At 42.1% G+C, this 12,450-nt stretch overlaps 1 protein-coding gene across 2 annotated transcripts in view; it reads left to right on the top strand.

Annotated features, from left to right (window-relative positions):
- LOC115375456 (sickle tail protein) overlaps positions 1-8,516 on the top strand; it is a 65,422-nt gene extending 56,906 nt beyond the window's left edge. For both annotated transcript variants that reach the window (XM_030074852.1, XM_030074853.1), the window contains 4 exons: positions 848-922; positions 1,704-3,797; positions 4,686-4,820; positions 8,432-8,516. In XM_030074852.1, coding sequence (XP_029930712.1) covers positions 848-922; positions 1,704-3,797; positions 4,686-4,820; positions 8,432-8,458 — 2,331 coding nt within the window. In that variant the 3' untranslated portion in view covers positions 8,459-8,516. The remainder of the gene's footprint in view (positions 1-847; positions 923-1,703; positions 3,798-4,685; positions 4,821-8,431) is intronic.
- Positions 8,517-12,450: the final 3,934 nt, after the last annotated feature.

The following is a 12,450-nucleotide window of genomic DNA, read 5'->3' as shown; positions in this document are numbered from 1 at the left end:
CAAAAAAAAAAAAAACAGTGCAAAAACAAATGGTAAAACAATGCAAACTGCATGCTGTATGAACAGGTGCAAGTCCTGATCAGTATTTGAGGAGAATAATTTATCTATCTGGAATACCTCATGTGCACAAATTAACAAAAACATCAGCCCAGAGTACAATATAAATGTATAATAAAATATTATAGATTAGTGGCTAGAAATGAAAAAAAAGGAGTTAAAAATTCACTGCATTTGTGAGAGCAGGGCATCCAGGGCACTGCCAACGAGTGGGGAAAAATAAACTATAAGACTACAAAAGATTAAGCCTGAGCACCCACTATCCTTGATAGTTGGTTCTCCATGCAGTGGAAAAGGAAACAAAAGATAGCCTCTTCATGGGTTCTTGCAGGTCTCAGGTTAAAGAAAGTACAAGAGTGTCAGGGATGTCAAGGGTGTCAAGTCAGGGATGAAACTGAAGGATTTGCTACTACCCTAGTCACACTACTTTTGTATAAACTGCACTTTCTTGTGTTAATGGGATAACATCTCCAACTTTGCCCTCAATACTTTATCTCTTGGCTGTATTGTCTTTGTTCCATCTTTGGCAATGCGGACTGTACATAACTCTGTGCCTACCATTTGTGGATTAATAAAGTAACTATTGCTCCTTACCCTGCCTTGGCTGCTCATGTCTTTCTGTTAACTGGGATGGAATATACTCTGCCTGACTGTAGAAACATACATACACAAGCATATAGGCCAGCGCATACAAATACGCACGCAGAGCAAACAAGCACACTGTAAGCATACGCATGTTCCTACACAACTTGTTTGCCTTTTCATCAATATATACTGTCATACCAATCAGATTCAGCTCTGGAGAGACAACCCATTGTACAACACAGATGACAACAGAAGCTGCACCCCACCACAGAGCCCAAGGGTAAGGCAGTCTCCTGTCCTGGTTCACATAGACGTATATATATTCCATATAAAAACATCATCTGGGTCCACTGTGCACAGGCAAATTGTCAGTTTCCCTCCCCTTTCCATATTCCTCCAGCAGAGTGGTTCTCAATCCTGTGCCACTGAGGCCCATGTCTGTACAGGTTTTCATTCAGACCAAACACTACACTAACTCGATAATTAAGTTGCTGTCGCGTATTCAAGTTGTGCTAATGTGTGAAATCACTGTCTGAAGTCTGTGTTTGAATGAAATCCTGCAGACTCTTTGGCTCCTCCTTAAAGGGATACCTCACACATAATGTGTAACTTTTGTGTCAGATACTCACCATGTGCTGCCTTCAATCCCAAATGACAAAAGCTTTACTTGCAAGTCTGCACAGTAAAGTGAAATTCCAAAATCACTAGCCATTAGTTAGCTAGCACCACTAGCACTTCTGATCCTATGGAAAAAAGTAGGTCCATAATTTTAGATTTTACAACAGCAATAAGCAGTAAAAAGTTCTGTTTGAGAAGCTCAGACCTGTCATGCTGTAGAACTCATCTCTCTCAGTATGTATGCTCAGTAATTCCTAAACATATGAAACTCCTGAATATTTACTCCACATCCAAGAGTGGTAACTTGACTGATGAGAATATATGGGAAGCTCATGCAGTATACACCTAAGCAGCACTATGGCCTACAGTAGGTATTTGAAACAGCTGGGCATTTTTTAGTATTTCCTGTTAATAGTTCTTGTTCCTCCATTTTCTTATTTTAGGTCATGTATTATGTCACAGCAGAGATGTCACATGAGAATCCTCTGCCAGGAGGAAATGACCAATGCAAAGGAGAAGAAATGGCATTTCCAACATCACAGGTGCCCAATCAAAATCCTTCTGAGTTACTAACACCTGGACACCAGTTAGCCTCCCAACCAGGAACTGCAGATGGCTGCTGTAATAAACAGGTGACAGCATTTGGGCTGGAGGAAAGTAATGAAGCTGGGAAAGATGTTCAAGGTCCTGAACAGAAGAAGGAGGGGGAAGAGAAGGTGGTCAAACAGGTGCCTTTAATAAACCCTGCCCCAGCAGAGAAGTTGGAGTTACAGCCAGTTGTAATTTTACAGGAAAATGTCACTGTTGATGAATTAAGTTCTCGCCAGAAAAAAGAGCAGGTCGTAAAACAGGCACCAGCCCCAAATGCAACACCAGTAGAGAAGGTGGAGTTACTCCCAGTTGTAACTTTGCAGACAGAAAATGCGCCTACCATTGATATTGTCAATCCTGATCAGAAAAACAAAGAGGTTCTCCAAGAGGTGTCTTCTCTGAACAAAGCATTTCGAGACAAAAAGGTCAGATTAACAACAATTGTGACTTTATCAAAAGAGAATGTTCCAGATGTTGGTGACATAAATGCTGACCAGGAAAATGTGGAGAAGGTGATCCAGGAGGTGCCTGCTCCAAACTCCCTGTTAGAGAAGAAGTCAAATTTGAAAGTCGTTGTAACTATGCAAAAGCAGGATATTCCACCAGAGAATTGCTCTACAGTGTCATCACCAACATCACAACAGGATCAGCCCATGAGCTCGGATCAGGGGTGTATAGCTATTGGTCCCACACAGAAATCTACCTCCCTATCAGCAAGCTCCACTGGCAACCAAAGCAGCCAGCAGCAGAATAAGGAGGCAGCAAGGCAATTATCCAGGGACCTATTAAGATACACAGAAGAAGGAAGTAGCCTGAGCCCCGAACTAGTTGATGACGAAGGTCCTCCCCCTCCACCACCCCCTACTGATAAAATCAGTTTCCGAATCAAAAAGACCAGACACAAGATTAGGACCAAAGAGGAGGATCTAGCCAAAACTGATGGCTCAGAGACGCAGACCATTGCTGTGGACAGTAGTGGCACTCCCACTAACAACCCATCTGAGGAGCAAAGCAGCGAGAACTTTGATGACTTTGACAAGAAACCCATTGTCATCATCTTCAATGAGCCCATGGACATTCAGTCAGCCTACAAGCGGCTATCTACTATTTTTGAAAGTGAGGAGGATCTGGATAGGCTTCTATCATCAGAGAATATTGAGGATGAAGAGGAGAAGAAACATGAGGAAGCGGAGCAGAATACCATACAAACTGGTATTGCTCAAACACATACAGTAGTCGATGTAACAGAAATCACAGCACGAACAGCTCATGCATCTCCCACAGATTGCATTTTATCTCCTGACAGTGGAAACCATTGGAAACCAGACTCACTTGCAAAGTCAGAGACCAAAAGGAAGTTCAAATTCAAATTCCCCAAAAACAAATTGGCTGCCATCAGTCAGGCCATTCGAAGTGGAACAACTAAAATGGGGAAGAAGACTCTTGAGGTTGTTGTCTATGAGGAAGAAGAGGAGATAACATTGGACAAGGAGACTAAGAAGGAAACAAAAGAAACCAATAGGTTTGAGATTCACAATCTCAAACACATAGACCTAACTCAAGGCAGAGCTAGTAATAGCAACATGACCTCATCTATCGAAACTGGCCACTCCAACTCACATAGTCGGACAGACGAGCTCTGCAAGAGTGCGTTTGATTCAATTCAAAGTCTAGAGGAATCCATCAAACAGCTGGAAATCAGTGTGGATAGCATGAGTATCCCCTCTTCCCCTTCCTCTGTTGCCTCTTCACCATCTCTCTCTCCTACTCCCACCTTGGTCTCCAAAGACGACCTTCGACGTAGAGAGAAAGTCAAACGAGAACGGGAAAGGAGTCCATCCAAGAGGCCGGCATCTCATGTCTTGAAGGGCCTGAAGCCACCACAGAATAAGAGGGCCAAGCCGCAGCCTCCCCAGGAGACTGTCAGTCCCTCTGCCAAGAAACAGGTCTGATGGATCTAATGTTCCTCTCCCTCTATGTCTCATTTGCTTACATAGTGCTGGTGGCTGGGTCTCTAATGCCTGACAGTACATTTTGCGTATTCTGCTGAGACCTTTCTTCTTGTAACAGGGTTTTTTTCAGCTGCGCCATTTTGCGTTCTCAGGAAAATGAATATAAGCAACACATACTAGGAGGGATACAAATTGGTTATAGATGGGAGCTGCAAAACTTCTGCTGATGTAAAACTTCAAACAAAATTGAACTTTGGTAGAGTGTTGGATTGTGTAGTTACCTGGGTGAGACACCCAAATGGTGGCAAGTCCAAATGGTGGTGAAATATCCTCGTCAGTTGCTCCATGCTCCCCTTGACTGATCCGCAGTACTGTATTTGTGTCTCACCATTCACCTCCAAAAACAGGTTCCAAAATAACACTTTTAGTGCGTAAACAAACACAAACAAAACGGATAAAAATTTATTCCATTTTGTGGAATTAAAAAATCTGATTAATTTTGTGTGATTACAATTTCTGAAATTACTATCAAGTCGTCTCTTCCTGGTGCAAGGCTATGTGGAAGTTTGCTGCAGACGCTGATAGTGAAGATGTACAGTTTTGCACCATGTGTTGCAGTGATCAAATAACCTGGGATGCAGTGATAATTTAATATTAATTCATATTAATTTAATGCTGGATATTAAGGCTTTTGGTTGTCATTTAATGTTGGTGTTTCTGGGAAAGTTGTGAGCATGATGCTCTGTAATTCGCATTCTCTCACTCAACACACATTTCGGCTTTTCTTTTAAATGACAGCATGATCCCACATATCCTACACATAACCCCTGTCACTAACTGTTTTATTTTTGTCTATCTCTTATTTATAAATCTCACTTTCAGACCTCTAGTGGTGGTTCTCACTCTTCCAGTCAACGGTCATTTTCCAAGTCTCGTCACTTATCCTCTTCGGGGTCACCAGACAAGGCACCCAAAGGCCAGCAGAACCTGCAGGACACCCAGAAGCAGTTCAGACAGGTAGATCTACTCTGACAGGACGTGTAGCATGGAATTAGACTGGATAGAAAGTGACTTACTATCACTGCCTCACTGAATAAGGTGTGGGTTTGTACACTTTGAATGGCATGCTGTACAAACTTTAACCATTGCTGTCAAGCATCAGTACATTCAGTGTGGGATAAAAAAAAAAAAAAAAAAAAAAACAAGGGTAGACTCATCTGGACTCAGTTATCACTACATAGTGAACAGCTGCCAATATTTAAAAAAAAAAAAAAAAAAAAAAAAAAATCTGTTATTTTTCTCTTCATTTTTGCCTTGCTAGAAAGCTGGCCTGTACAGAGCCTTGTCATGCAGTCAGTCAGCAGTTATGTCCAGATGGTCATATCTCATGGATTGCCATCAATTTTGGTGATAACATTCTTGTTGACTTGAGGATGAAATCTGCCCATGCTGGCCTCATGACGTTCCCTGTAGCACCACCAGCTGGCTTAATTGTCAGTATTTCAAAACTATTGCGATGAAAGTAGTGAAATTAGTGACATTTCCTCTAGCATCAGCCTTTGACAACCTTTCATCTAGCATCACCAGCAATCTTGCATGTGACATATATCCAATTTGATATGAGGAACTGAAATTTGGTGACAACATTCATTTTGACTAAATGATGATACTTTTCAGTTTTGACAACCCCATGACCTTTCACTTAGTGCCGCCAGCAAGCCAAAATGTTGTAACAGTAGCAGTGGTGGTAGGTTGAAACCTGGCAGTGCCATGTCCTTCCTTGTAGCACCACCATGCCCAGTGGGACATCTGCATCAGAAATAACAAATAGCAAAGGTTGTTTCTTTCTTTCACCAGACTAGAAAACCATCCCCATATAATTTGCATCAGCTTGACAATACTCACTATAATGCTTTTGACTATTATGATCCTACTTAATTTCATCAACATCTATGCCCACCTAAAAATGTCAAAAAGATGCTGTTCTTCACTTAAAAAGGTGATTAAACTGAGTTAGATGGGTTTACCCTCCACAGTAAACAACACTCAGTGAAGTGAGATTATAATAAGTGTCCTTTCTAACCATTCTATTTAAGTGCAACAAACCAACTGCAGTAAACCATTTCACAGATTAGACTAGTGGAGTATCTCTGGCCACTAGTTGACTCCAGTGCACATGTTAGGGAATCAGTATTACCTCTACATGTTGGAATCCCTCTGTGGTGGTAAACTGGAAGAAACTATCTTAGTTTATTTATGATTTTTACTATAGGTAGAGTGGAGTGGAGTGGAGCTTGCAATCTATGAACACGAGCATTAGACAGCATTACTTTTCTGTTCAAATCAGGAAAGTACAAAAGTGTAATGCAGTTGCAATGAAAAAAAATTGGCCCTGTTTTACTGAATTAACAAGATGATTATCTCAGAATACTGGGAAAAGATTTCATGAAAAACAAATCTGCTGTTTTTCTGAATTAATGAGATAATTATCTCAGAATTCTGTCATAGCAGATTTTTTCCCCATGAAATTTTTTCTCAGAATTATGGGATAAAACAGCAGATTTTTTGCATGTTTTTTTAAATTATTGAGATAATTATCTCATTAACTCAGAAATACAGGGGAGATTTTTTTCCATGAAACTTCTTCTCAGAATTGTGAAGATAATCTAATTAATATAGAGAAACAGAGAGGATTTTTTTTTCTTAGGTGAATGCATTTTGCTTCCATATGAATGCTCTGTGCTTTTTTAAACATCAGCAACTGTGGTCATAGTGCAATATGTAGCCATTGCAATGTTGTTTTTAATGTGCTTCCATTGTTTCTCTGGTGTAATTCTGTCTCATTCAGTACGTGAGGGGATGTGGGTCTTCCCGAAGCCCTCTCTGACTGTTTTTGCCTGTTTTGCTTGGGTTTTTTTTTGTCACTGTGCACCTGCCTTTTCACCCTGATGCACTTCCTCCAATCAGCATGTTCACTGTGTCAGTTCATTCTTCACGTGGCAGCGGGCTGTGGAAATGTCATTTGGCCGTCTTTCAAATACGCCTCAGAACATCCCTGAGATGTTGGTAATTTCTTGTTCCACCAACAGAGCCTCACATAAGCCATAAGCTTACCATTGTTTATTATGCAGATATTATGTCAGTTATTATCATCCCTGTCATAGCATGAAAGAGTATATCATCCCGTGAGCACTGCATGAGTGTTGTGGCTGGTCTGCTATTGGTTTAACCAGACACAGGTTGTAAATCTTGAATAAACGTAGGTTGTAGTGGTGGTTAATATTTCCAGTATTCTCAAAGATTACAGTTATCTTACATTATCTTACATTTGTTAAGGTATTCTTTATTATTGTCTTGCATTTTCTTAGCTGATGCTGACATTATAATATATGGGAAATACCAGTGAATTTTGTCCCATGTATGTTATTACTATGTCTTTGGTCAGTTAAGTTAGAATAGATTGAGATTTAGTCCTGTGTTGCACAGCCAGAAATTTTTGATGGGTGGCAAACATAGTAAAGATGGGAACTGGCAGTATGCATGATGCTCCTGGGAGGATAGGGCTGTAGTTCTTTGTTTAGGTGTGTGAATGCTTGTATTTATGCATGCTGTTTGGTTTTAAGGACTATTGATTCATCATTAGAGCAGCCCTGTGTCTCCAGATGCCTTGATAAGAGCACTGCTTTTATGATTCTAGCTTTGGAAAAGAGTTATCAGGCCAACTGGCCAAGGCTATAGGAATAACATGTAAGAACAGCAACAACGCCTATATTAAAGGCATAGTTCACCCATTTTGAAAAATGTGTTATTATTTCACCCCCCCCCACTCAGCTGTTATGTAGGACAGTAGTGGTGCTCTCTTCCTCTCATTGTTACTGAGTGCTGGATACTGGCTGGATGCTCCAAATGCTAACTGTTAGCCTCCTGCCATTGAGGAGGACTTCCCCCCAGCTAACATTCTTTAAAGTAACAGCCTTAATCTTGTGACTTGTGATTACTGTCCTACATAACAGCTAGTGGGGAAGTGAAATAATATCTTTTTTTTTTCAGATGGGTGAACTATCCCTTTAAATGAAGTGTTATTCCCCGTCTGTGTAGCCTGTGCTGAGGAGGGCGTTGACTGGCCGTGTCCATGGTCTCTGTTTGCAGGCAAACAGCAGAGGCGCTAGAGCTGCAGCTGGGGATAGTAACCATTCTTTCCTTGCTTTACCTGCTTCTAAGATCCCAGCCTTGTGCCATAGTTCTGGGAAACACTCGTCTGCCTCTCTGTCTACTCCTCACTGTTCAAATGTCCACAACAGCCTCCAGCACCTCTCCTCCTCCTCCTGCCCCTCCTCCTCAGCCTCTCCGCCTTCTGCTTCCTCTGGAAAAAACTCTCTTCTCTCTCCTCCTCCAAACATCTCCAAGTCTCCTTCCCGCTCGCCTTCTCCTTCTTCAGCCCAGTGCTCCAAACAGGCTCTTCCGTCTCCGCTGTCCCCAGTAACAAACTCCTCCTCCTCCTCCTCCTCCTCTTCGCTCCCTCCTGCTGGCTTCCCACCTTGCTCCCCCTCTCCCTCCTCCCCTCCTCCTCCTCCTCACAAGTCTTTGATCCCATCTCTGAATCTGAGTCGTCTCCTCCCCTCATCTAGCCACGTCTCGTCGCCATCCCACGCTAGCGCCAATCCCACCACCCTGAGCCCCGCCCCCCACCAAGGGGCTCGCAGCGCCAGCAAACGTCAGCACCGCCTCGCCCTTTCCTCCTCGTCCAGCTCCGCCGTCACCTCCCAGTACAACTACTACTCCTCCTCCTCCTGCTCTTCGTCCTCCCCATCCTCGTCCTCGTCCTCCTCCTGCACCTCCTCCTCCCTGTCCCCCTCTTCCTCCTCCTCCCCTCCCTCCCCGTCCTCCTCCCTCCTCCCCACCATGGTGAGCCACGGGGCGAGGAGCGTCCGAACATCCAGCCCCGCATCTCCGGGCCGCGGCAAGAAACACGGCGGAAGCCAACACACAGTGGCAGCAGCCTCAAAGGACACGGTGTGATGGATTTGATGTTTCTGGAGCAAAAATGCACTTTTTTAAAGGGGAGGTAAACAATATCAAGGACCTACAGATGAGATCGGGGGGGCGGTGTTAATCAATTTGTTGGTGAGAATTAAGTGGCACTGCATCATGTTCCTACAGTAATACCGTGTGATGTTGTGAATATGAAAAGTATGATCTGTAATTGCAGAGCCTCTATGCACTCCAGTTGTTTGAAAGGTTGATTTCCTCATCCATTTGATGTGGACATGGCACTGTGCAGAACAGGTTTCATTCAAAGAGTTTTTAAAAAATCCACCTTGAGATACTCACATGTGATGTTCAAGGCATTGTAGGAGTCATTTTGTGATGACATGTTGGCAGTTTTTTGTTTTCTGTTGGTGCACTCGCTTTCCCTCAAGCTGCCTCATCTGCTTCTGCTTCATTTATGCCAGTTCACCCCTCATGTAAAAAAAAAAAAAAAAAAGTACCACCTTCAGACTTGTCCCTAGCTAACATTCTGAAAAAGAACTGCCTTCATCCACTCAAAGTGTTTAATAATACCTTTTAACAAAGTTTATCATGTTCAGTTTGTGTTCACATTGTGGAGAATATGTAAAGATGTTACTAATTTTTTGTCCTCCCTATTTATATACATGAGGGGGGACAGAATAGTGGAAACAGCTGTCAGTAAAACACAGTCCAGTCCAACAGCAGCACTAACTATGAGCTCAATGCCAAACATAGAAGTGAATGAACACCTCTGTTACCGTGACAACAAGACAAGCTGAGCATTATAGGCAGCAGGAGAGGAAACTTCATGGTACAACAGCTGGATTGGATTGTATGGATTGTGTAGGCGGACCTACTGAAGTGGCCACTGAGTGGATATTTGTATTGTGGAACTGTTTCCTTGTGTGGTCTCAGCTCTCAGTGCTGGTCCTCAGTTACAACAGTGGCTGGCAGGCGTGTGAAAGGTACACGCAACGATGATAAAGGTCAGCGGAGGAAAAGAGGAAACAAGCTTTCCAGCTGTTTTTTGATACTCTAGAGACAGTTGTTATTTTTGTCCTCCAAAATGTGTACATGTGTTCAGTGAAGAAAACAAACAATAGCAAACTCAAGTGATACAGTGATACAGGAGGTGCAGAAGTTACCGGCTACTTGTGAAGTGATGTTAAACCTCTGAGTGGATTAAGGTCATCGGGGTCAAATTCCAGGAGGTGAAATAGGCAGCCCAGGAATTCTACTACTGTAAACAGTGTCACCCACTTTTCTCCTCATTCCCAGGTCGTCAAATACTGACAATTTGTCATGGCTCTTTCACGTCCAGAGAGACGCATCAGGCTGTCAGGTTTAGGCACCAAAGTCACTCACACACCAACAGTCTGCTCCCTCCGTTTTGCTGCAAACGAGGATCAAACTTGTCTCGTGCTTGAAGGTCCCTTGGTCCTGCCGTCCACGCCGACCTTCTCACTCTTTACACGACATCACCACCCCACGACCCCCCCGCGTCTCATACTGATGCCAAAGGGTGCCCTTGGCTTCTAATGGCACCCATTAGACGCAAAGGGCTGTGACAAAGTGTCGGTGTTTGACAGGCAGGGGATGCCAACAGGCTGGAGAAACACACCATGATATCATGAAATGGACCCACACATGCCGTGTACATCACCACTGTCTGTTCTTAATGGTGTTGAAGTGTTTTAGGGTGGATTTTTCCTTCAGAGCTGAACTGGACTTTGCAGACAATCAGGCAGTGTGGCTGATGGACTCCTCTCCTGCTGCCTCAGCATAAAGTTCAGTATCCTGATACATTATTGTTCTGCTTTGTGAATAGAGCCTTGAGTTTTCCTCTGACTGACATGCTTTCAGTTTGGACTTCCACAATCACAACATACAATCTATCAGCTCTATGCATCAGTAATATGCAAATATACCAGCTTCTTTGCTCTTGTCACCAGTTGGTGCTGAGCGTTTTTGACAAGTTAGTTTTTTTTTTTTTTTTTCTGGACCATTGACGTGTGAGCGAAGTGCTGTTTCACTTGTTGAATATATTTGTAAGAGAAACATCAGCCCTTAAGAAGCTGAGTGATTATCAGTATGCAAAGTTTATCCAAAGAAAATCTTAACTAGGACAAGATCTATTGTTTCATATATTATGTAAATGTATAAAATCTCAGTGTAGATTTTGTATGTCAGATGAAGGCAAAGGTAACGTATACAACATATGTTACAGTATAATATATGAACACTATATACAATCATAGACATTTTAGACAGATCTAGTTTATTTGAACATAACTTTGGTTATTGTGCTGATACCAAACCATTTAGATGTAGACTTACTTGTAGTGAATTGTTTGAAGAGACTTTTGCCAAAACTAAGAACTTGGTGGTTTTGTCAAGTTCCTTTACACTGCCAAGTCAGCCACTATATCACAGCTCGGATGGTGTGTGAGCTTCAACCTCTGAAACCGAGCAGATTCACTGGATTTCTTTCAAAAAAAACATGGGGCACAATGTGACTAGCAAGTTAGCAAAAAAGAAAAAAAGAAAAGAAAAAAATGATCAGAACCTTTGTCAAAAAAGAAATAGCAATACATAAATGAATAAAAAATAACAAGAAAGCACAATACTACCTGAAAATTTGAAAGAAGGAAAAAGAAAAAGAAAAAAAATGCAAGAAAATTATATTTAAAATAATTTATAAATAAATAACAAGAAAATGAGGGGGGAAGACAAACAGACAGTTATCAAAACATGACCTGAAAAATTGAAAAAAGACAAAACAAAAATGATTTAAATAATATATTTAAACATCACACTAGTGATGCTGGACTGTGTTAAAATGCCTGTGAAATACATCTGAACACAAGCATTTATATAACATTTTAATAATTAGAAATGTATTCTTTTAATTGTTCAAAATATATTTTGCAGCAATTTTATTGCAAATTTATGTTGTATTTTTTAAAATAATTTTTTACAGTCACTTTTTGCCAGTCACTTTCCCTCCATGTTTGTGAAAGAGATGAAGTGAAGGTGCTGCGGGTCCAGCGGGGGCACACCTCTCTCTGAGGTAGGAGCTGACCGTTCGAGCTGGAGCACCAAAGTGTTTGGGTTTTCCACGGGATTTCAGACATGCACTGTGTGGACCTTTTACTGTGTACTGTGTAAAAAATTACCTTCTGAATGTTTCATATCATAACCTAGTGATACGTTTTACAGACATGTGTTTGAGGGGGAAAAGCCTTTAACTGTACACAGCTAGTTTTTGTTACCCTGCCAATGTTTGAACCTCTGCATGCTACGTGTCTGTGAGAGAAGCTCTTGTGTTTACAGTGCTGTAAATAATTGTGTTTTCTGATTTTTGTAAAGCTGTCTGCCACGTTGCACATAGGGTCTTGCAGAATTCAAACGCTTGTGAGGTTGGAGAACTAATAAAGGGCTTCCAGAGTGTTAAACTATCCCCTCAGCCTCCTCTGTGATGTTCCTCACTTCACCAGTAGAGGGCAGTGTAGTCATACTGGAGCAGTGAAGTGGCCTAGAAAAGTGTTTTAGACACTCCACCCCCACCCCCCACCCCACCCTGCACTTCCTGATGAGCTAACCCTTCAAGTGCCTTTCCAGCCAGTCAGCAGGTCAC

The sequence above is a fragment of the Myripristis murdjan genome, chromosome 17, assembly GCF_902150065.1.
Source record: "Myripristis murdjan chromosome 17, fMyrMur1.1, whole genome shotgun sequence".
Classification (NCBI taxonomy): domain Eukaryota; kingdom Metazoa; phylum Chordata; class Actinopteri; order Holocentriformes; family Holocentridae; genus Myripristis; species Myripristis murdjan.
This window is presented reverse-complemented; position numbering and strand designations above follow the sequence as displayed.